At 36.7% G+C, this 26084-nt stretch overlaps 1 protein-coding gene across 5 annotated transcripts in view; it reads left to right on the top strand.

Moving 5' to 3' along the window:
• Positions 1-26084, top strand: part of SCN2A (sodium voltage-gated channel alpha subunit 2) — a 140003-nt gene that overhangs the window by 40483 nt on the left and 73436 nt on the right. For 3 of the 5 annotated variants that reach the window (XM_082691194.1, XM_082691195.1, XM_082691197.1), the window contains 2 exons: positions 14521-14838; positions 15709-15827. In XM_082691194.1, the coding sequence (XP_082547320.1) occupies positions 14572-14838; positions 15709-15827 (386 nt within the window). In that variant the 5' untranslated portion in view covers positions 14521-14571. Of the gene's footprint in view, positions 1-12825; positions 12931-13898; positions 13999-14520; positions 14839-15708; positions 15828-26084 lie in introns of those variants that run through there. The other 2 variants (XM_082691193.1, XM_082691196.1) reach the window with 2 other exon arrangements.

The raw sequence follows: 26084 nt of genomic DNA, 5'->3' as shown, positions 1-26084 counted from the left end.
TGGGATTCAACCATTTTGTTGCATATATAACTAGTTATAACATTTTATTGTTGAGTATTACTTCATTGGATAAATATATCTTAATTTATTTTTCATTCACCTATTAATGGCCATTTGGATTGTTTCTGGGCTTTAGCGATATGAGAAAGGTTGCTGTGAACATGCTGGCGTAGGTCTTTAGCAGGTACATAATTTCACTACTCTTGAGATTGTCAGCAGACTGAATAAATGCAAGATCCAAAGATATGCTGTTTTCAAGAGACATATTTTAAGTATACTAATACAGATAGATTGAAAATAAAAGAATAGCAAAAGGTATTGTGTGTAAACACTAATCAAAAGAAAGCTGATATGACTATATTAATATCATAGAAGGTAGGCTTCAAGACAAGGAATATTAACATAGATTGTTAAAAAGTGGTCATTTCTGGGACACGTGGTTGGATTAGTCAGTAGAGCATGTGACTCTTGATCTTAGGGTTGTGAGTTCAAGCTCTATACTGGGCAAGGAGCCTATTTTTAAAAAATGTCATTTCATAGGAATAAAAGGGCTGAATTGTAACAAGACATAATTTAAAATGTGAATGACAAAATCATAGAGTTCCAAAATAAAAAAAGAAAAAATAAGTGAGAAATATATAAATACACAGTTGTTGTTAGAGATTTTAACAATCTTCTTTCAGTAGTTGATAGAACAAATAGAAAAAATTTAGTAGACTTGAATAATACTATCAATTATCAAACATGAAGACCTAGTTGACATTTATAGGATAATACATCCAACTGCAGAATATACATTCTTTTCAAGTATACATGAAACATTCATCAAAGACCATATGCTAGGCCATGATATAATCCTTAATTTATCTCAGAATATTTGACAACAGGGGTGCCAGGGTGGCTCACTGAGTTAAAGCCTCTGCCTTCGGCTCAGGTCATGATCTTAGAGTTCTGGGATCGAGTCCAGTGTTGGGCTCTTTTTGCTCAGCAGGGAGCCTGCTTCCCCCCACCCTCTCTCTGCCTACCTCTCTGTCTGCTTGTGATCTCTGTCTGTCAAATAAATAAAATAAAATCTTTAAAAATAAAGAATATTTGACAACAGTAGAATTAAATTAGAAACCAGTAAAAATAGGTATCTATAAAAAGCCAATTATTTTAGAAAGTAAGCAACACATTTCTAAATAATCAATACATGGGTCAAAGAAGAAATCATAAGGAAAATTAGAAAGTGTTCTACATTGAATGACAATTAGAATACAACATGTTAAAAGTCTGGTGTTCATGCCTTTTAATCATTCTGTTGTCTTGGGACTGATTGATCAAATTAACATTAATAATAAAAATAACATGAAAGGGGATAGGCAAAAAAGCGACCGAAAGAGCTCATACCTACTATCAACTAATGTTTTTATTGGTACAATTATAATGAAGTCACTGGATATTGGTTAACCTAATAGGCAAATATCCTTTCAGTGTCAATAAACAGAATGCTAAGTAAATATTTTGGCAATTTTTCCCTGGTAAAACCCATATAGGGGTATGTATGAAGCTTCCGTTTCATCCAATGAAACGGTACCAGAAGTAGTCTGGATAGTTAAATATTGACAAAGATGATAACTAAAGAATAAGTTAATCAGTGATTAAAAAGTTGAATAGGCAACCAAGAAAAGTTGTGAAATCTTTGTTCTGAGATCTGAGACAAAACCATCTGTCTCTGATTTTGGTTCAATCGTTAATGAATGTAACCAGTCTGACTCAATGATCTATTGGGAGGCCCCCTTCCAAACACAAAACCTATGATTTTAATTAGCGTTAGTTATAGTGCCAACACAAGGGAAAAAATTTGCTCATGCCATAAAGAGTGGTAGGGGTTTAATTCTAAACCTAAGTTATATCTTCTAATTGATAAATTCTTTTATTTGGAAGAATATTTTATTTCTAGAACTCCACAAACATTCCTCCTCCTCCTCCTCCTCCTTTTGCTTCTTCGCACTCTCCCTCTCGCTCTCTCGCTCTCTCACTGTGTTATCTTTTATGAGAAATCAAGGAATATTCAGTTCGAAATTTGTGATCATGACTTGAGCTTTTCAAAAAATGTGTGAGTCATGCCTTGCCCTTTGATAATTTCCAAGTGACGAAGCTGCTTTTATAGATCTGTCCCAACTTTTATTTTTTTTATTTTATTTTTTTTTTCTGTCCCAACTTTTAATGATTTCCGTATATTTTGTTTCATTGGGAGTGAGGAAAACAAATGGGAAATGTCATTCATGAGTATGAGCTTGCAAATGAATACGTGGAAGGCAAATGGTTATTACTTTATCTGAGGAACGCAGTATGTTTTCCTAAGCCTTTTGCCCTTTTCTCTTCTCAAGCATATAGTTTCTCCTGTTTTCATTCACAGTTGAAAACAGTGCAGCAGTTTGGTGGGACAATCACATCTATGTGCATGGATAGAAGGCTATTCAAAATCTAAACATCTTACAAGTTTAAGCGTACTTTTATAATTCACATGCATGAAGTTATATAGAGCAACTTTAAAAAATATAGAATGCAAGAGATCATTTCTTCATTCATTCTTACAGGCAAAAATTGTTATATTAATAATATTAAAAAAGAAACGAAAATGCATAATGCTTTGCTGTTCAAGAAACATTTTACTTCAAATGATCTGAATTCATCCCGGCAGCAACATTGTTGATTTGACCACGACAGGAATTACCTTTATTCTGAAGAGAGAATAAACAAGAAAGAAAAAAAAAAGAGAGAGGTCAAGAGATTAAGTGAACTGAGGAACAGAATGGCTAATTCTCTGTATTTTCTCTCTAAATTGTAGGAGTGATTAGGAATAAGGGATGTGTTGCCAACATATTGAACAGACAAATACATTATCAAAACATTTTCCCATGTGAAAGCAAACAAACAAAACTTTTTGTATTGTATGTCTTACTTGGTTATGCTGTTACGTTGGTCTTTTTAAAAAACTATCATGATCAGAAAGATGATCTCTTTTCTAATCTTTTAAAATTTCAACAAATATTTCTAGGCATTAAGGATAAGCAACATTTTGCCTTATCTGCTTCTCTGACATCGAGCTGTTTCTGGATGCTAAATATGACTACTGCACTTTTCATATCTGCAAGGCTGTTCCTGGGTCCACCCTGCAAATAGCCGTCCAGGTTTAGACTTCTCTGAGCAGCCAGGCATGTCTATCCCGCTTTCAACGCCCCCATTCTCTTCTGTGCTCAGGCTCAGACCATTTAGTGGCAGTGAACTTTCCTTTATTTCTGGTATGATTGTTGCTTCTCAGGGTCTGGCTTGGGCTCTGATCTTGACATTTATGTCACAGGTGTCACCGGTGAAACTGCTGGGAAACCAGATGGCAGGCCTACCTGAGGTTGGCAGCATCTGCTGTTGTACTCATTGTCCCTGTTACCTGCTCTACTTTCTTCTTCCTGTTGATGTTATTGTCCTGTGTTGCAGTTTGATTTGTTCAATGCTATTTACCCTTCTATAGGCCTTTCCAAATGCGAATTCCTTTCTGTAGCTCTTTTCATGCATTTTTTCTGCTTGGAACCCCACTATCCAGGAGGGCTCATGACTTGGCTGCCTTCTTTGGGTCCTTTGGGGTTTTTTTCTTAAATGTCACTTCCTCAGCAAGACTTCCCCCTAAACACCCTATTTAAATTTTCAACACACCTCTCTCCCTGACCCTGATATTTTTTCTCTTCCTTCGCTGCAGTATCTTTTTCCATAGCAATAGAGCACAGGCTCTAGTCCATGTTGATGTATTTGTACATAATCTGTATCATTAGGATATATAAAATAAAAGCTTTATGAGGGCAGATCCATTTGGTTACTTACTGTATTCTAAGCATCCAGAAGAACACTGGCTTTTAGCACTTTAAAAAAAGTTGTCTCTTGTTGTTAAATGATACATTGCATTGCAAATTCTGAAGTACTGGGCTTCTAGCTTTATATTTGGTCTTATTCAGCTTAGTACAGTGCTATGTGTAAGAGTTTTAAGGATATGTTTCACTTACTTGTGGAGTGTAAGGAATAACATGGAGGACATTAGGAGAAGGAAAGGAAAAGTGAATTGGGGTAAATTGGAGAGGGAGGCGAAGCATGAGAGACTGTGGACTCTGAGAAACAAACTGAGGGTTTTGGAGGGGAGGCGGGAGCGGGTTGGGTGAGCCTGGTGGTGGGTATTAAGGAGGGCACATATTGCATGGAGCACTGGGTGTGGTGCATAAACGATGAATCTTGGAACACGGAAGGAAAAAAGGGCATAGGGAAAATCTGGATAAGTAGCACGTACTCTGTGTACTGGATTTTTTATTTATTTAATCCTCACTGTAACCCAAGCCCTTTGCCTAAAGAAGCACAGCGAGAAAGTAGCAGAGTAAGTATGCACACTAGTTTCATCTGGCTCCAAAGTTACTGTCTTTTCTTCAAAGCATGGTGCTCACCAAATAATAGTAAGTCAACAAGAACCCCTCAAAATTGATGATGGTGCATAAATCAGGTGTAGCTGATTGGCTAAGAAAAAAGAACTCTAAATTAGCTTCTGAAAAAGATAAGTGTCAATGCCAAAAGAAGGAAACGCAAAACTATTTAGAGCCATAGCACCTTTGGCTTATGTGCGTGGACCTCCAAGGTAACTAACTTAAAAAGGAAGACATGTTTCTGGACACATGTTTTGACATATCTGCTGAAAATATATTGTTTACAATGTGAAAGTTAAAATGACAGATTCTTTCTTGATCCTGAAAAGGCAGGAAGAACTGCTCTTCAGTGTCTTATTGTGGTCTAAGAAACAGTAATTAATCATATTTTTAAAGCAAGCCAGATTTTATCTGTATGATTTTTTTTTTTACTATGTCCTCTCTTTGACCTCTTTTCATCTAGTGAAACAAATGCAAGTTAGGTCTCATTTTTAATTTAGTACCATATATGTATGGAGAAACCACATGATGCAATGGGCACAGGAGACTGGAAGAGAGCCAGCAAGCCTAGACAAGCACCCTGCCCTCGTGGGGCCCAGTGCCAAGCAGGAGCAGCCACTGCTAAGGGAGATAACATGTTCCGTGAACATCTGGATATTGAGTTATCTCTAATCCAGAATTTATGTAAAAAAAAAAACAAACCCTTAATAATTAATTATATTCTGTCTTCATTTTTCTTTCCTTAGTGAGAGATAATTTGATGCTCTCTCTCTGTCTCTCTCTCTTTTTTAGGTAATCATATAATCTGGATGTTGGAAGTATTTTATTATTCTATATTTCAGTTATTAGCTCAGACAGGCATGTTTTCTTTTCTTTTTTTTTTTTTTTTAAAGATTTTATTTATTTATTTGACAGACAGAGATCACAAGTAGGCAGAGAGACAGGCAGAGAGAGGGGAAACAGGCTCCCCGCTGAGCAGAGAGCCCGATGCGGGGCTCGATCCCAGGACCCTGGGATCATGACCTGAGCCGAAGGCAGAGGCTTTAACCCACTGAGCCACCCAGGCGCCCCAGACAGGCATGTTTTCTATAGCATTTTCTTGACTATTTCTGGTAATTGAGAATATTTCTTGTTAAAAAATAGTCACTTTGTTTAAGGCAAGTCTAAGAATTTGAACATTAAGTTTTTTCTCCTATAATATTCCTATTTGTCTTCAATCTGTCCTCTAGAGTCAGAAGATACTTTTGCACATCTCGGTCCCCTGCAACATGACAGCTTGTTTAAAACTGGGTCTCTTTGAAATTGTCTGCTATCTAGTTCTTTTATTGAGTATCTACTTTGTGCAGGGTATGGCTTTATGTACTTAAAGGGTCACAAAGGGAGTATATCGTAGCCTTACCTCAAGGTAGTTACATAAATATGACAAATAGTGTGTGAGAAGCAAGTGCTGTTGAGTTTGAAAAAGTGAAAGGCCACACCCAGCTGAAAGGATGTAGAAGTATTCATGGGAAATGTAACATTTGAGATTTAAAACTGATATTGTCTTGTCAGGTTGAATTGTCGTGAATTTTAGGTAGTGAAAACAAAATAAGCAGCAACTTGGAAGTAGAAACACAGAGATCAGGATGTAAGTTTAGGAAAACTTGAGCAAATTAGTTCTTCTTTACCATAAAGTGCTAGTAGAGGTTGACAGGTAATAAGACTGGAAAGGAAATTTGGTGCGTTCTTTCAATGTCAGGCAGAGGAATTTATATGAATGGTAAGGAAGAATGTTTGAAGATTCTCGGATGAGGGTGTCAAATACAAGGTTATACTTTCATTAAATTGACGTAGCAGTAGTTTTGCGAGTGAACTAAAGCAAAGCAAAGTGTATGTATAGGAATGCATTAAGAAAAAATGGCACTCCCTACTGTACATATAAAGGAAATTCAGAAAAAAAAAAAAAAAGAGATCTCTTAAAGAGAATTTTTCCAAGCAATTTCACCTGAAAAACTGAAAGACTGGCAAATACATGATTGTTGAACTGTCTGGGCTGGTGAAATAAGCTACCAAGGCAGAAATAAGCATATGTGTGTGTATATGTGCATGTGTACACAGGTGTATGGATATAGTGTGTGTGCGTGTGCGCGCGTGTGTGTGTGTGTAGAGGAGAGGAGAGGCAGCAGAGTGAGTTTAGTCTGACTTTTGTTAAGTAGTCTGACTTTAAGAAAGGTAAAGTAAGCTCAAACAGTGGAGTGGCCATAAATTTATAGGGTCACTTACACGGCTCTTTGTAACTGAAAGAAACAAAACTGGAAACCTGGAATTAGGCAGGTGTCATGACACATAAATATATACTGGTGAGAGTGTACTGAGTGAAAAGACAAGAGAGCTTCTGAATAATATAGGGGTACAACTGTTAATTCACCAATGATTTACTGGATGATTTATCTCAGATAATGAGGTATGCTGGACATTGTGGAAAAACCACAAAAAGAGATGGGTTAAGATAAGAAATATGAGATAATAGGGGAGAGAAGTTTTACATGGATAACTTTAATAAAAAGTAGAACTGACAAACATCACTAAGGTTCTCTGAAAAAAGAAATCAGCATTTATTTAGTATCTACTATGTTCTAGGCATAGTGCTTAGTTTTTTCTTATAAATTTATTTCATAAAACTCAAAATGAGCCTTGATTTCTACTGATGAGAAATTTAAGGTTCAGAGAATTTAAGTCTTATTCCAGCAGGAGTCAAGATAACCCCACAAAACATGACTATAAGGGGAAACTCGGTTATATTGTAGGTCACCAGTTTAATAGCAGCGAGCTTATGGTATTGTGACAATATCTCAGGTATAGAAAGGGATCTGGTGACTTAAAAAATCAGTCATATTTCCCGTTACCCTTCTCAGTTGGTGTATCAATGGTACATTTTTCCGAAAATGGAATGATGAAGCATATTTAGAATTTGAAATCAGACACATGTGAGTTTAAACGCTGCCTCTGTTGGCAGTGCCTCATTACAGCCTCCACATGCCCAGATCACCACCACATTAGAAAAGTGTCAACAGCATTACTTCCCTTACAAAATATCACAAGGATAAAATGAGATAACTAATATCCAGTATCAAGTAGAGTGTCAGAATTTAAATCACGTGAACATGAAATGAAGACACAAATCTGCGGTCTCTTATGGTCTCACCCTCTCTCATATCTAGTTCTCTCTCTGTCTCTCTGAGGCACACACATGTACATACATACACGCATGCACAAATTTTGCATCAAGGATATTTTGGAATGTAGCTATTTTTTGAGCATTGTTTTTCATTTCAAAGGCCTTCTGCTCCTGGCTCTGCCTACTTGTTCTCTCCTGGGATGATGCCTGCACATTAGATCCACTACCCCACTGAGGAGTTTAGAGACTGCCTTGTTTTTCTCTCCTTTGAAGAGGGTGAGAGCTGAGGGGCCAAGTTACAGGTAGAGGTCCTCAATGAAATGGAAGGAATGAAGGAATGAAGAAAACCGAGCTGGAAATATTCTAGCATTTGGAACAATTTTTCACTTTTTCGGGAGGACCATGACTTGGGAAATTTTCTTCCTTGTCTATTAAATTCAGAATTGGAATTCTGTGATTCTAACATAATTTAGCCATCAAAATAAATGAATATGTAATCAGAGTAGAGGTGGCCTTCCAACTGACAAATCATTTAAGAAGGGTTGAGGTAGTTCATGGATAGTCTACTAACATGCACTTAATATATCTGAAGATTAAAAAAGGATGTACAACAACGTTGCCAGACTATCTACAATAGAATAAAAATACCTGCATAAAGATATGGGCATATGTCATTATACATAACTTATTTTTCCCCAGGAAAGTTGGATGTAAAATGATTATTTACTACACTGAATAGTACTTCCCAGGGATCATCATGATTATGAAAATATTGGTGTGCATATCTGTTATAGAAAAAAATAATGTTTAAAAATAAAACAGGGCGCCTGGGTGGCTCCGTTGGTTAAGCACCTGCCTTCAGCTCAGGTCATGATCTGGAGTCCTGGGTCCGAGTCCCACATCAGGCTCCCTGGTAGGGAGCTCTACACTCAGCAGGTCGTCTACTTCTCCCACTGACCTCTCATGCTCTCTCACTCTCATTCTCTCTCTCTCAAATAAATAAACAAATTTTAAAAAATAACAGTCATTTAAATAAATGAAGGATATTGTTCAACAATTATAATATGAACAGAAAATGAGTTTTTGGAAATATATATTGGAACTAACCCTAGAATTGAAAGAAAAATGATGATTTATCCAAATAGTATCTACTAAGCCTATGTCTTTCATTTTCCATTATGTTCTGTTCCCAATCTATAGTGGAAAAACATGTAAATCTATTTGTTCAGAACTTTCTCCCTTTTATGGAAATTGTTAGTTACAGAAATGAGTGAGTGGCTCAAGGTAAAAGATAGAAAGATGTAAAAACACAGTAAGTGACAATCAGAAAGTTTCTGAAAAAATAAATTGAAATCTATGGATTAAGTAAACTAGAAAATCCAAAAATAAATCCTCAGATAACATTTAACAAGTCTTTTCTTAGTTTATGTTTCCAGCATTATTCTAATGTAATGAAGAAAACTAAAAATTAGTTGTAAAATAGGATTAAAAGATAACTTTCAGAAAGGCATTTCTTAGTCTCTCTCAACTTTGTTGAGTAAAAATCCTCAAGTTGTGTTTTTTTTTAAAGATTTATTTATTTATTTATTTATTTGAGAGAGAGAGACAGTGAGAGGGAGAAGCAGACTCCCCATGGAGCTGGGAGCCTGATGTGGGATTCGATCCTGCAATTCCGGGATCATGACCTGAGCCGAAGGCAGTCGTCCAACCAACTGAGCCACCCAGGCATCCCAAAAATCCTCAAGTTTTTGAGCACTTATCCACAATTAGTAATTATAACATAAACTGTTATCTAATTATTTCCTTATCTGTGAGATTAAGTAAGCCAGTTTTTTTTTCAGTATAAGTTGAACCTTAGAGTAATTACTATAAAGTGAATCTTTGTGGAAAGAAATTAGTCATATGCTATTTTTACTATATGTCTTTATTATATAATTACTCTATCTTTTATGATAACTTTTATATTTGTAGATGTCATCATATATAATAACATGGTTTTTTTAATATTTTAATTTAGAAAATTAATGTTCCTCTTTTATAAGTGAGAAAATATTTTTAAAAATGGGATTGAAAGGCAAAAAATGTTATCAGTGTTTAAAAATTAGTTCATAATATTCATTCCTTTCTGACTACTTAAAATAATATCGTGTACCTTTCCAATTACTTATGAGTCTTCCAAATATAATATCTGGCTTTAAAAGTTGTAACATAAAATCACCTGTCTGTAAAGTAATGCAACTGAATGAAGTTTAAAAACTTCACGTAACGAGCCATTTAGCAATCTCATAAAATGTCAGTTTGGTGTTAACAAGAGCAAATAGGAGAAAAGCTAATGTGCAAGCCTTCTGAAAACTTCATCCTGGGAAATCAGAAATAAGAGACTATGATCCTTATTTCAAATCTATATTGCATAAAAGTATTTTTGAAATGGAAAAAAATATTCACGTGTTGCTCTTCATATATCTTGGGTGTTTTGGTAAAACATTTTCTGCTCACCCTTTTAAATATCCTGTAACATAGTCACTAGCTAGGATCACTGGGACAAAAATGGGTGATCCTACAACTAATATGATGTCAAAGGAACTACACATTCCCTTGTCATTCCTAATAGCAAGTGGCTCCTGGAAAAGGCTGGAGAAGCATTGCATCACGGTTAGGCACATGAATTCTGTGACCAAAAAGCATGAGTTCAGATTCTGACTCTACTATCTCCGGCGGTGAAAACTTAATGCATGTTGCAAAATATTTAATCTTTTGCTGCCTCAGTTTCCTCGTATTTTAAATGGGGATAATCACAACATCTATTTCATCAGGTTGTTATGAGTTAAGTGCTTTTAAATAGTTCTCAAAATAGTGCCTGACAAAAATAGTGCAGTATGTGTTGTTACTTATGGTTAACCTCCCCCAAAAGATACATTTGCCAAATCACTTTGTAATTGTTTTACTCCTTAATTTATTTTTTTTGAATTAGAATCTTATTATACAAAAGCCTATTATTAAGCACATTTGTAAAGTGAGACCAAAATATTCATGTATTCATTTGATAAATGAAGCTAATGCTCATCATAGAGATTCGTGGAACATATGATTCCAGTAGGACAACTTATTTTGGGTAAAGAATCTTCTAACTGTCTTGTCTGGTTTCTAAGTCTTTAGGATGGTATACATAGAAGATACAATTTTTTCTAATGGTAAAGCCAGAAAATATGCTATATGCTATATAGCATATACATATATGCTATATGCAACATATTTTCTAGCATTATATATAGCATATTTTCTAGTTTTATCATTTTCATCAGAAATCTATCTATACATATGTATATATATATCCATGCATTTATATATGTGTATATATATTGTATAGGTAAATAGATCTTCTGACATTAATAATATTACCAAGTATTGAGGCACTGCAAATATGACCAGTACGTGACCAGAGTACACACTTTACTGTTTTTGTTGTCAAGCAACTGTCCACCTCTTGTCCAGTGATAGTATTCCAACTTTGCTTTTGAGGGATATTCCTAGACCACCGCCACAATCCTGACTGTTCATAGATTTCAAGGAAGGTTTCCTTCTAGTTCCAAGGGTGAGACATTTGCTTTAGGGGAGGTCAATCAAAGCATGAAGCACGACATTACCTAGGACTGAGTGATTACTTAAGGGATGGGTATGTAACCCAGCTGGAGCTAGTGTGATGCAATGAGAGTTTTTCTGAGTGTTTATTCCTATTGGATTTAAGTCTGGGAGGTTGGGAGCTGCTACAGAGCAACTTATTACAATAAGGAATGAATTTCTAGAAAAGTTAACACCATGGAAGTCAAAGCATAACTAGATGCTGGTAATGTCATCTGTGTTCCAGAATCATCCCATGCCTCAACCTAGCCCTAGAAAATAAACCTTGAACTAATGAACTTCCTTTTCCTTCCATCCTTCCTTGCTCTCCTTTCTTCCTTCTTTCCCTCCCTCCCACTTTCTTTCTTTTTTCCCTTCCTTCCTCCCTCCCTATTTTCTTCCTTCTTTCTTTCCTTTTCTTATTTCTTCCCTCTTTTCCTCCCTCCTTCCCTCTCTCTTTTTTCTTTCTTTCTTCTTTCTCAAGCCAGTGTGAGTCATTCTTTTGTCTCTTATAACCGAAAGAGACCTGCTAGAGTGATTAGTTTTTTTTTTTTAACTGGATCTTCTGTATGCTCAGTTCCAACAAATACATTTTCTAATGAAAATGATGAAGCTAGAAAATATGCAAAATATATTGATTTAATAATTAGGACTGTTTCTGGTCATAGTTGGCACCACTGCCTGGTATTTATTTAATCTTTATTTCAGGCTTTAGTTGCATGAGCAAGTATTTATGACTGAATAAAATTCACAGATTTTTGGTGTCAGACTTTCAGTTTGAATCCTATGTGTGTTTTCAAATCAGGATCATGAAATTGTTTATTTGATAAGATGGGGGGGCGGGGGGGATGAAATGGTATGGTACATACAGACATGTTAGCCCAGTCAGTGACTGGCACATAGGAAGTCCTCAAATCATCACTTTATCATCAATTGAAAGACTGGCACTTAGGATTTCACTGGATTTTCAGTTTTCTTCTGGCTGCTTTTCAGCCACTAAAATCAGAGTTAAAATAAGATTGGTGTCTCATCACGGTTATTTTATTTCTAGATAAAGTTTATTTGTGTAGCACAAAGACCATCTCCATTGAATTAGCAGAGCGCTTTATTGGATGTCAGATACTTTGGGGCTGAGGAATGTTAAATTCCACTGTATGGAAGACTTTCACTAGTATAATTGCTTTTTTATGCTTTTATTTTTAACAGTCAGTGTTTATTTTTCTTTTACACTTTGAATTATTTGTATCGATTGCATGACTTCTGGCTTAGCAAATAAAAAGCGTGACCAGAAGCTGAATCTGCTAGCAGAATTGATGATTGAAATCAGCAAAGTCTTAGCGTTTTGTTCTAAGAAAAGCCTGTGAAAATATCAGAGCTCCATTAGTGAAAGCTTTGGGCGGCTTCAAACACAGGGTTCTGTGTACGCACACTGTGAGGGGTTTCTCTTCACAGTTCCCCCGCCCTCTAGTGGTAGTTCTAATAACGCCATTTTGTAGTCCCCAAACAGGAAATGCCTGTTCTTACTTCAGTTACCAGAATCCTTTTACAGGAAGTTAGGTGTGGTCTTTGAAGGAGAATTTAAAAAAAAAAAAAAAAAAAAAAAAAAAAATGAAAAAAAGAAAAAAAGAAAAGAATGATGGAATTTTAGCTGCAGTCTTCTTGGTGCCAGCTTATCAATCCCAAACTCTGGGTGTAAAAGATTCCGCAGGGGTAATGTTTTAACATTCTTATTATGCTTATTCTCTGTGATGCTTCTCTACCTATACAGTAGAATCCTTGGGGGAATCTGCAGAGGACCACTTTCATTTTGAAGCTGCTGGCTGCATGTTTTAGCATGTCTCTTTTATTAGAGCATCCAGGCATGGCAGTTTCCTCCATGAAGTATGCATGGACCTTTTTCATGCCTATTTCTGTCGAGGCATGAGGGTCTCTCGGGATGGGTGAGGTAAATGAGGGATGTTTTGGAGGCAGTGTGATACTGAGAGGGCAGTCTGCTAGCTAGTGGCTGAAAGGTCCTAGTCTACTTCAGATAAAATGTAGAAACGGGAGAGTAGCTTATGTTATTTTAAATTTCCCTGTTTGATCTGGCATATGCTACCGAAATGATGCATTTACTCTTTGAAAACGCACTTCATATAACTAAATGGCAATTCTCGTTCCTGTAGGAAGGGGGTTAAAATGGATTGATATTTTAAAAAGAAGAATTATATACAGGTGACATTCAGGAGTTAATGTTTTGGTTGTATGGTTTCACAAATCATAGAAACTCTTGCAACTGGTTCCGAGGTAATATTTGGAATAATTGGTGTGCTCTGTGAAGTTATATTTGTTAGTCCGGTGAAATATAATTAGAATACAGTAAGCCTCTATGTCATGGCAAAGACCAACAAAATAGGAGTTTGTTTAAAAGATAAACTATCTTAAACTTGTTATTTTTTGAAGTCTAAATTTGCTACTTAGATGTTTATGAAATAGACACTATTTGAGAAAATGAACTAATTCTACAGTGTTTACTAAGTACTGCAAATTTGTTAATTTAAGAAGCAATTATACTAGGTAGCAGCAGGTTGCTAAGCCAGGGGGGTCCAAGATCCAGACCTCTGACGTGGATGACTTCCTGCCCAGTTTGGCAGGAGCTGGATCCCTTCCTGTGCAGCTTCCGAGCAGTTCCAAATGCAATCGGGCATCCCCCGCTCCTTCCTGCTCCCTTGCTTTCAAGCAGTATCTACCTATGTTTCCATAGCCTGGCATTTCAGGATTTCCAGAGCTCTTTACCAGGTGCGTTGATTTTGAATAAACTATTAAAGGTGGAAAAGTAGGCCAAAAGGAACATGGAACAAAACATAGAGGTACATGCAAGATCCTTGCGTAGCCCAGGTTCTATAATTTTGGGTGATTATTCATCTCTTGTTTTGGATCTCTGATATTTTTTTCAGAAAGGATGCTGAAAAAGATGGCTGCCAAAATATTCACACAAGTGAAACAGCAAGCACAAATCAGTATCCTCCATTTCCGTGCTCCGAATCTGGATATTTTCACTTAAAACATTTTGGGAGTGGGAGACTAGATTACCTCATAGACATCTACTGAATGTGAAAGACAAATCTCCATGCAAGCAAATGAATGCATGCCTGAGAATCCCCGGAAGACAGCTTCCTTAATAAAATATTGCAGACAGCTTGGTTTATATATTTTATCTCAGTATCATGTAATTGCCACAGTTACCTTTTATCCTAATGACCATTGCTTCTCTCTCTCTCTCTCCTCTCTCTCTCTCTTCTCTCTCTCTTGTTTCCATAGCACTTTTTTATGCAAAAAGCTAAACAGTGATTAAAGGAGCAGGATGAAAAGATGGCACAGTCAGTGCTGGTACCACCAGGACCTGACAGCTTCCGCTTCTTTACCAGGGAATCCCTTGCTGCTATTGAACAACGCATTGCAGAAGAGAAAGCTAAGAGACCCAAACAAGAGCGTAAGGATGAGGATGATGAAAATGGCCCAAAGCCAAATAGTGACTTGGAAGCAGGGAAATCTCTTCCATTTATTTATGGAGACATTCCTCCAGAGATGGTGTCAGAGCCCTTGGAGGACCTGGACCCATACTATATCAATAAGAAAGTGAGTTTTTAGTGAAGTTGTCTTTACTTGCCCTACTTCCTAATTGGTTCTGGACTAGTCCCACAGTTGTCTGGTGAAGAATGGTGTGCCTCCTCCCCTTTGTCTGAAACATCATTAGGATGCTGGGTGGGCTTGAGCATGTAATGGATCCACTATCCTACAAGTCTCCCGGAAGTACTCATTTGAGCCTACATTCCCGGAACGAACAGAGCTGAGGAGGCATGATGCAGTTGGGTAACTGAGGAAGGGCAAAAGTCTATTCACCTTACAGTGTGATGAAGCAGAAAGTGAAAACAAGAGTTATATTTCCAGAAGTAATATTTAAAATCCTTTTTATAATCTCAGGCTCTCTTTAAGTTCCTTTGATGGCAGCCGATTATGCCTTCTTGCCATACACTTTGACCTTTCCACAGCTCTCTGCAGAAGAAATAATAATAGGTGACTTATGTACTCCCTCCCAAAAGCAGCTCATCCAAAAACACACATGGAAAACTCAAGTCATGAAAATTTTTTGTCAAAATGAAGAAGTAATCAAAGCCTCGTTTTTATGCTTTTTGTGTATTACAAATATACTTTTAAAATGCTGATATCAAAGCTTGATAAAAGGTCCTAAGAATTCCTACAGCAATTACTACAAGTTTTTTTTTTTTTCCTTTAAATCCTCATGTTACTTAACTAAATTTAGGAAAGTTAATGGTGCACGAAAAGAAAAAACACCTATCATCATGTTGTGTGTTGGTAATTAGTGTATTACTATAGTATTTTGTAAGGCAAAATTTTAAGTGATGATCTTACCTTTCTCTTAAAGTGTTCCTAATTTTAATATTAAGATCCTAAATTCTGTTTTATGTGTTGTGTTTTCTTTTTCAGACATTTATAGTATTGAATAAAGGGAAAGCAATCTCTCGATTCAGTGCCACCCCTGCCCTGTACATTTTAACTCCCTTCAATCCTATTAGAAAATTAGCTATTAAGATTTTGGTACATTCATATCCTTTTTTCAAATAGTTGCTTGTTAAGATTTTGTTCTTTGACTGAATTATTAATCTGGAAATTTAAAAAAAAAAATCATGTGCTTGGAAATGTTACATGCTCCTTTTTTTCATTCCTCTTACTCAACTGTTCGCATATTGCAAATGGGATCATAGGTAAGTGAACCCCTTTACCTCATCTTCTAGTTGTTCCCCTCTTCCTGACTCACTGCTTCTTCCTTTCCTCTGTCCTTTTCTGCTTCCTTCTGAATTGCTGCTACATCTAATTCATTCATTAATATTGATTATGTTGCCAAGTCCTCCTTTTACACGTCTTCATATTTTACAATGTTTTGCAATGGGTGAACTCCATGAGCTAATTTTCCTTACTGTTTCACATTTGGAAAATATGTAAATGATCTGAATTGCACAATTTTATATCTTTTTGATCTGAGTTGTACTACTTTCTATTTTTTATTTGAAAGCTTTGAGTTAGTAAATGCTTACAGTTGTGATTGTATGCATACTAGCCTTTCAGATAGCTCTCTAATTTTGTTCCCCACCAGCATCCCACTGATTTTCTATGTTCTCTTCTCTTCTCTTTCCTTCCTTCCTTCTTTCCTGCCTTCCTTCCTCCTTCTTTTTTCTTTTCTTTTCTTTTTATCTCTTCTCCCTCCCTTTCTTTCTCGCTCTCTCTCTTCCTCAGTTGTTCCTGTGTTTTATTCAAGTCAAAGATTCTGCTCCAACTGGCTTTCTCCAAAGGCTTATTGTCTGTCAAACCATATACATCCTCATTTTATTCTTCATTCTCCTTATTGAAGTAGCAATATCCTGGAAGTGAGATTGATGACATGTTGGTGGGAGATGGTAATCTGATTTACTCCGAGAAGTTAAATAGAGTAGTTGTGAATGAGAGATTTTGTTTTAGGTAAAAGACAGTGGTCTGACTGACAGCCAGCCCTGGGAAAACCAGGGAAGCCAAGGTTTGGAAGACTGGGGTGTTGCCAGGCAGGGGCATTTACAGGAAGAACACTTAAACCTTGGGATGAAGATTGATATGCATCAGGAACCAGAGGGAAGGTTCCTGAAGGGGGAACTGTAATCTAAGCAGAGTCTCAAGGCAAATTTTAATGTTGTTTCTTCTTTAGAAAGGGTCATTGCCTGGGGTTCCATGACACGATCAGGCCAGGGATTCCATGACATGGTGAGACTTTTGGTGTAAAAGCCTACTTTCTGCAGTAATCCAAGAAAATGTTTGAATTAGATAAAGTGAGGAATTCAGGATGTGGGATAAGCTTGGTATAGGAAACTCATTTCAGTTCTGGGTGGAGGGGCTGTAAATCACGTCCCCAGACTTGCCAGGCAGTGTGGTAAATGATGTTTTCAGAAGCATGACCTTTTAGAATTCAGTCTCCCTTCAACATCTAATTTGTTTCTTTTCCTCCCTGTGTTCTTTGCATAGACATCAGCATATTTTAATTTGTTATTTCTTTTATGCTTTAAGATTTAATAATTTTTTGAATTATCTAAAGGAATAACATTTCTTTATTTCTATTTTTCTAGAAAGAGAACCCAATGGTTTGGGGCATAAAGGTTTTTAAGTTGGCATTAGAAATGAATAATAAAGTTGAGATTTAGATTTGGGTCTCCTGGATTATAAATTATGGTCTATTATTACGTTTTGGGTATTTGTAATCTTTGCACTAAATAAGTCTTTCCATAAATTATTTATTTTATTATCAGATAACTATACACCCTTTATGTAAACTTTATTTTTATATGAAATTCTGTGAAAACTCAAACTTATGTCCAGTGCTCTATTAAGAGTAGATAACTAGGAGAGTATGCATTGAAAAATAAGTGATTACTGAGTCAGAGGTTAGAAAATCAAATGCGAAACAAGTAACAAAGTGGAAGGGCTGAATTGGTCAGAAAAAAAAAACCAAAAAACTATTTTTCCTGAATCTGAGTGATGGGATGGAATTAAGAAAGCCTAATATTAAAGGGAAAAAAAACAGTTTTTACTTTAAATCTTTTGTGTGGAGATCATGTATTTTTTCGAAAGTGTCATGAAAGCCATCATCTCACTCCAGAAAATCCTAGGAAGTTAGGGAACCCATGAGTTCTAATTTAAGACCCTTTGTGAAAAGAGACTCCTATTGGTAGAGGGCAAGGACAGTTTTAGAAGTTTTGATCATAAGATCCAGGCACTAAAGACATAGTTTATGGTGCTCTCTGGGAATTAGACAAGTTGAATTTGAGGGTTTTCACTTGCTTCCCAGAAGAAAGAAAATCTTCAAGGGGCAGAGTTGTTTGGAGACCTGCTGTAATGTGAGTTAGATGAAGGCAGTCAGGTAAATCTATTAAGATTTGCTAAAGTGGGGGCACCTGGGTGGCTCAGTGGGTTGAAGCCTCTGCCTTCAGCTCAGCTCAGGATCTCAGGGTCCTGGGATCGAGTCCCACATCGGGCTCTCTGCTCAGCAGGGAGCCTGCTTCCTCCTCTTTCTCCCTGCCTGCCTCTCTGCCTAATTGTAATCTCTGCCTGTCAAATAAAATAAATAAAATCTTAAAAAAAAGAAAAGATTTGCTAAAGTGAATAGTCAGGTGCTTACAAATGGTGTTAAGCCACAAATTTCTTCTAGTGTTGAAAAAAGTAGATTTTTAAAAATCTCTAATTTCCTTAATTAAAATGTTATATTTCAGATATTTCATCTTGGAGTAAAGATAAAAGAAAAAGCAAGTGGACCAAAAGTCTGATATAAATAAATTCTTTGTCTTTTGGATAGTAGCATATTTGATGGGAGAGCATAGTAAACTTGGATGGGTGTAATACTGTAGGGTTTGTAAGTGATTCTGCTAGTAATTTTGTCTTTTATTCTTCCCAGCATAAGCCCTATGCTCAAATCTTGGTTTTCTGGCTTCAAGCACATGCCTTTTGCTCTAAAGTTAAAGTGCTTGGAGATGATGATGGTGGGTTGGGATACAGTTAAGAGGTCATTGTATATTTATTATCATTAATTTATAAATCAGAAAATGTCCATTCACAATAAAGAAATTTGTATTTTAGACCTAGACTAATACCTCTATTTCTAAAGAAAATCCTGTCTCATTTGTTAAAGAGCTGTTATCTTCATTAGGAGCTGTTGAATATCAAATTAGCTTTGTTTTTTGACTTTGGCAGAATGAGAACTTATACTTATGCTTACTATATTTGTGCCAGGGTGTATTTTGAAAGCTGAAAATGCTTTTGCTATGCCTAATATCTTGTTTTGGTAGTTACATAAAATATGGTTATATTTTCTAGATAGTAAACAAGTTAAAAATGATCCATATTCCTAAAATTTCTTATCAGAGTTTTAAATGTGTTGCATGAAAGTTTTTATTATTTTAGATTAATATGCATATTCTACCTTATTTTGCTTTTGTTTGCAAATATTTATGAAGTTCCTAATATATGGCAGGTGTTCTTCTAGACATTGCAATGCGGCACTGAGCATAACAGAGTTCCTGCTTTCATGTGGTTATTATGGTCAGTATATGTGTGTGTTTGAGAGGAGAAAGATGAGAAAAATCCTATGCCAGCTCATGATAAGAGCTATTAAGAAAATAAAACTGTGTAAAAAGAGAAGAATGGCAAGGTACTATTTTCGAGCAGAGAAGTCCTCTCTAAAATGATACCATCTGAGTAGAGATCAGAAGGAAGGGAGGGAGACATGGAAATCTAGGGAAAAGTTAAGTGTGAGGAGAATAGCAAATGTGAAGGCAAAGTATAAAGATAGATGTACAACTGGTGTGCTCGGCAAGGAGAATCAGCAAGGAGTCCAGAGAGATGGGGTGAAGTGGGGAGGGCAGGGTGTAGTGGGATATGAGGTCAGTGAGAGCAGAGGGCGGGGTGCAGTTGTAGGCCACGATAAGGACACCACAAAGTCGGGCTGAATGAGATGCGGAGTGATGATTGAAGGATTTCCAGCAGAAGAATATCATAACCTGACTCATATTTTATAAATACCACTCTGGCTGCTGGGTGGAGAATAGACTGCATGGAGGGAAAGGTTGGGAGAAGATTGATTGGGAACCTCTTTCCATTATGAAGACAACAGATGCTGGTGGCTTGGACTATGGTAGAAACAGTGAGGGTGGCAAAAAGGCATCAAACTTAGATGTGTTTTGCAGAAGAGCCAACAGGATTTTCTTAGCGATTATTAGATTTGAATGTGTGTTTGAGATGGCTGTTAGACATTCAGGGGAGGAGCTGAGTACCTGGATGGAAATAGAAATCTGGAGTTCAGGAAAGCGTAGGGCTGGGGATAAAACTTTGGAAGACATCAGTATTTAATGGTATTTCAAGTCATAACAAAGATCTGTGACACCCCAAATAACACAACTGTTCAGACTGCCTGTCATTCACACAGAATAGAAAAATGAAAAACAGTTTTTGGTATCAGAAAACCTGGATTCAGACCCACCTCTGAGATTTACCTATTGCTCTATGACCTTGGGCCAAGGTATTAAAACTGTTTTGAATCTCAGTTTCTCCATCTATGAAATTGGAGTCAAAATTAATACATTAATAATAATAAAATGTATGCGAAGTACCTGGCATCATGACTAACACCTAGTAGGTACTTGATAAATGGTTGCTATGATAGCTGTTTTTGGTTGTAGCAAGTACAGTTCTAGCAGCAACTACTGTAAGATTAGTAAAGGAAAACTCTCATATTGTTAAGGAATTCCACAAAGAATTCTGTATAAATCACTGTTTTCTCCTGGCTTCACTTTCCCAAGAAAATGTTTTTATGCCACCAGAGTTTGATGCTTTAAGTGACTAAAACATAATGTGATTGTGTGACCTTCTCATTTTGCAGATGATTTATTTAAGTCCCAGAAGTGTTTACTCCCTTTCTAAGGCTACATTTTGTATCAATGGCAGAGCTAAAACTTCAGACCAGGTCTTCTCATTCTCAGCCTAGTGCTCTTTGCATTTTCCGCCGGAGAGAAGAAAACTCTCAGGTATAATGTACTAGGTGCATTGCCAATATCGCTGTCTATATGAATTCCAAAGGTTATTTTCAGTGGCTTCAACTTACTAATTCATTAAATAAGAAGTAGCCTTTTTAGCTCATTCCAAAATTATACAGTATCCACATAGAAATAATAATAATAAAAAAAAGTTAGTTTTTCCTGCAAAGAACTATATAGGCCTGTAGGAGAGGAGGGGATACGATTTCCAATTCCCCTGCTTTTAATTTTTTAAAAAATATTTTATTTATTTATTTGAGAGAGATCATGAGAAGGGAGAAGGTCAGAGGGAGAATCAGACTCCATGGAGCCGGGAGCCCTGTGCAGGACTCCATGCTGGGACTCTGGGATCATGACCTGAGCTGAAGGCAGTTGCTTAACCTACTGAGCCACCCAGGCACCCTCCCCTGCTTTTAATGCTCAAAAGTTATCATGCATTGGGGCACCTGGGTGGCTCAGTGGATTAAAGCCTCTGCCTTTGGTCATGATCAAGTCATGATTTCAGGGTCCTGGGATCGAGCCACGCATCAGACTCTCTGCTTAGCGGGAAACCTGCTTCCCCCTCTCTCTCTGCCTGCCTCTGCCTACTTGTGATCTGTCTCTGCCAAAGAAAGAAATAAAACATTTTTTAAAAATTGTTTAAAAAAAGTTATCATGTATTATCACATAGTTAGGAAAGATGGTTAATCATAGAATGAAACATCTCAAGAGTTGAAAGTATATTTGTGACATTTAGTTAATATTTCTGCTAACTTGGAAATATGCACTGATAGGTAGAAAGAGGCCTGACCTACTCTGCTTTGAATTTTCTATTTTTATGTTAAGAAAACAAAACAAAACTCTAACATTAAACTGTTTTCTCCCCTAGTTTAGAGTTAAAAATTCCCCTGCAACATCTCTGGATATTATATAACATTACAAAGTCCCTGAACAGACTCACAAACAATGACCTCCCCTTCTTTAAAGATTTTATTTATTTATTTGACAGAGAGAAATCACAAGTAGATGGAGAGGCAGGCAGAGAGAGAGAGAGGGAAGCAGGCTCCCCGCCGAGCAGAGAGCCCAATGCGGGACTTGATCCCAGGACCCTGAGATCATGACCTGAGCCGAAGGCAGCGGCTTAACCCACTGAGCCACCCAGGCGCCCTGACCTCCCCTTCTTTACGAATAATAAAGAAATGCCCTACATTTTATATACAATAAGCATGTGATTAATAGTAATAAAAATTACTGTATTCTCTAAGGAAAGCACTGTATTTACATAAGAAAATTAAACATCCAAGAATTAAGCAACTTGCTCAAACCCCTGTGGTTGGTAAAGGATACATCTGGTCTGTCCTTCAGTGCAATAAAGCTCATGTTGCTCCATCCTATCTTCACAGAGCTAGGGATAGGCATGCCAGTATTTTAAATATTCAGATTTCATGTCCAAGGGTACATGAACCATATGTAGTATAAACTTGAAGTTTCTTTTCATCATATACACACAGAAAATACTTTATATTTGCCAACCAGCAGTATCAGTCAAAGGTTAACACATTTTACCTGGTAGAAACAAATTAATAGATTAAAGGATCATTTTTCCCCTGAAATTTTTTAAGGTTAGTCTGCCTCTATTATATTTTATATATGAAGGCTCTTAAGGAAATATTGTTCTGGGATACATTATTCTTTTGAAAAATATACTTTGTTGATGTTTTTGGCCCATATATTCAGAAAATAATGTAGGATTTACACATTTTATTACTGGTTCTTCCCCCTTGAAATCTGCCTTGATGTGGAGTTTCTATACTTTTTCAACGTGTGTTATCATCAAAACAAAATCCGTACCTACATTTTTAAAAATATCTGTATATTTATCATGATTATCTGAAACCCTATAAAAAGTTACTCCCTAAATTCCAGAAATTTTTAGAAGTATGTTACTGATAAAATTAATCCACAGTGATCTCTAGAAGTTGATGAATTCTGATACATACCCTATTTAGAGATATCTATTAAATCAAAAGCAGAAAACCTACCTCTAGTTATCTTTTTTGTTTTAAAAGTAATTTTATTTGCTTTCCTTTCCTGAGTGCCTGTCAGGATCTTTAACTTAAGTGTATTTTTTTAAAGATTTTATTTATTTATTTGACAGAGATCACAAGTTGGCAGAGAGGCAGGCAGAGAGAGAGAGTGGGGGGGAAGCAGGCTCCCCGCTGAGCAGAGAGCCCAATGTGGGGCTTCATCCCAGGACCCTGGGATCATGACCTGAGCCAAAGGCAGGGGCTTAACTCACTGAGGCACCAAGGCGCCCTTAAGTGTATTTTTTAAATTATTAAAAGGATAGTCATGCAATGTGGAAAACTCCTGTATGAGCATAATTGACTTATTAATTGTGACTTATGGGACAATAATCATTCTTTCTGTTGTTTAATAATATTGAAATTTTTATTTTACTTCATCATATATAATTACATTCTACCATTATAAAGAGTAAATACCTCTTAAGGGTCATAAAAACATGACTCAGATCATCATGTGACATAAATCCCATGAGGCTATTAATTTCCACCTATGTTTGTTTTCCTACTCTCTTTCAAAGAACAAAGTATAGAAACTTGTGTACTCAGTATACATGAAGACAAATTTCACGCTGCATTTTTATACCATATCATATTAACACCTCATCAGAAATCATTAAAAAGGAAAAATGTTATTCTATTTAGTAACAAATGGGTTGCAAAATTTATTTCATTCAGTCGTTGACTGACTGTGCAAAATGGCCAGGATTTAGCGGTGAACACTACAGACATGCTATCTATCCCCATGAAGTTGACAGTCTAGTAGAAGAAAACATCAGCACTAAAATTAGTCATTGGAAGAATAATATAAGATGCTATGGGGTTATAGAACTGGTAGACCTAAACAGGTGAGGTATTATGGCGAGTCACTTTCTACTGGAAATCTTTGTCAAAATAAGTACTATTAGTTGGCTACAGTGTGGTATGGAGCATTTCCAGGGAGAAGAGGTGGCATTTGCAAAGACCCTTATCTGAGAAAGAGAATTTTTCATTAGATGATCTAAAACAATTATGGTATCATGGGAGAGTGCAATTAAGAGTGAGCAATACAGAATAAAAAGTAAAGTGTGCAAAACTAGGGGAGTAGACAAGGTTCAGACATTCTGGAATCTAGACTGTGTTAAGACATTTGATCATCATCTTAAGAATCATGGAAAATTATTGAAATCATCTGAATTACACTTATACAAGTCATTTTAGTACAGTATGCAGAATGTATTGTAAAGAACTTAGCATGGATTCGGAAAGACCAGTTTGGAGGAAACTGCAATAATCTAAGTTATACTTGGTGGCAGGGACTATGTAGTGATGTGGGGATGCAAAAGTACACCAAATTCAGTGACAGCAAGTAGAATTGACAGTATTTGGTGCTAAATTGGGTTTAGAGGTTTAGGGAGAGAGAAAAATCCAGGATTGTTTCTAAGTTCCTGGCTAGATCCTGGGACATTGTATAAGATACAGAGATGTCAAAGGAGCAGTGTGGGGGCAGTGTGAAGAGAAGGAACTGGGGAGATGGGAAGGGCAGGATGAAAAGATTTTACTTCAGTTTTAGAACTCAGTCTTGGGGCGCCTGGGTGGCTCAGTCATTAAGCGGCCGGCTGCCTTTGGCTCAGGTTATGATCCCAGGGTCCTGGGATCGAGCCCCACATCAGGCTCCCTGCTCAGTGGGAAACCTGCTTCTCCCTCTCCCACTCCTCCTGCTTGTGTTCCCTCTCATGCTGTCTCTCTCTCTATCTGTTAAATAAGTAAATAAAATCTTTTAAAAAAAAGAACTCAGAATCTTTTAAATGATTTTGAAGTATCAGTGAGACACATAGTACAGATGCCATTTGAACATTTGACTGTGTAGAGTTCAGAAGAGGCGTCTGACCTAGAGAGAAGTAGTTGAGATGGTGGGTACATAAATGACGTTTGAACCTATGTTTGTTGATGAACTCTGCTAGGATGAATATAGCAAGAGAGGGGAGAAATGGCTGAGATAACCTATCTATCTATCTCCTTTTCAAAAGGCAATTGCAACATTTCCAAGGATGCAAAAAATTGTTGCCCATAAGGCATGAGGAAACCAGAGAATTGGGATTTCAATAAAGGGAAGAGAAGAAAACTTAATGAAAGAGGGAAGAATTTTCCTTGCAGAATTCTGCTGAGAGAGCAAGTCAAGTAAGAAAAAAATTGCCCTTTCGTTTAGTGACAAAACATGAAGTGTATGCATCTTTAGGAAAAAAAGCTAGTAAGCTGAGGATGTGCTGGATACATGAGAAAGAAAAAAAGATAAATGGCTCTTTCAAGAAGTTTGGCTGTGAAATGGAGAAAAGTTAGGACTGTAAATACTTTAAGAGAATTCGGGATTACAAGAAAGTGTGTCCTCCCCCAAGACAAGAGAGGCTTAAGCAAGTTTATATTGAAGATCCCACTAGGGTAGGAGATAATAAAGATAAAAGAAAAAAGAGAGAAGAGATTTCTGAAGTATTTTGGAAAGAAGGTGTCCAGAATGTGAAGTGGGGAGCATTGAAAACTTTCCCCATTGAGACAGGAAGAAAGAAAGGATAGGTCCGGAAGGCTCCAGATAAGTTTATCAGCTTGGGAGTTGGAAATAGAGATCCAATACTGTTTTCTGAGTGAAGTAGGTAATAGGACATCAGCTTCAGGTGGGGAGGGAAAGAGGAAGAGAGTTGGAGGTCAGAGGAGACTGGAGAATGGGATTGCCTTTGCAGAGGGTCAGAGATGGTGTTAAGGACTACAGGTCTGTGTAGAGGACTGGCCAGGTTCAGAACGATGAATTTAGAATGGTGCCAATCTGTTGAAAGGTGTTGTTTTCTCCCGTAGGGCCTAGCAAACTAGCAGACATGGAAGATCTATTTTTATATACTAATAGCAAACCATTTTACATTTTATCTTTTTGTTTATTTCTAGCAATTAAGGAAAAGTAAGTGCTTCTTCTTTGAAATGCTGTTTTTCTAAAGTGTTCTCTAGGTTCTAGTGCCCTCACATGGCTGATCTATGTCATTCACTTAGGAATATTTTTAATGTGGATGCATTAAACAAGCTGAGAATTAAGCATGTACCTTATATCAAAAACAAATATGCTATTTGTTAGCAAAAATGAAAAATGAATTGTGGCTTTGACTAACGGCAGTTGTAGGTGCAAAGAAACTTCATTATAGATTAATGCAACACTGGCTATTCAGTGTCC

The sequence above is a fragment of the Mustela nivalis genome (assembly GCF_964662115.1).
Source record: "Mustela nivalis genome assembly, chromosome: 11".
NCBI classification, from domain to species: domain Eukaryota; kingdom Metazoa; phylum Chordata; class Mammalia; order Carnivora; family Mustelidae; genus Mustela; species Mustela nivalis.
This window is presented reverse-complemented; position numbering and strand designations above follow the sequence as displayed.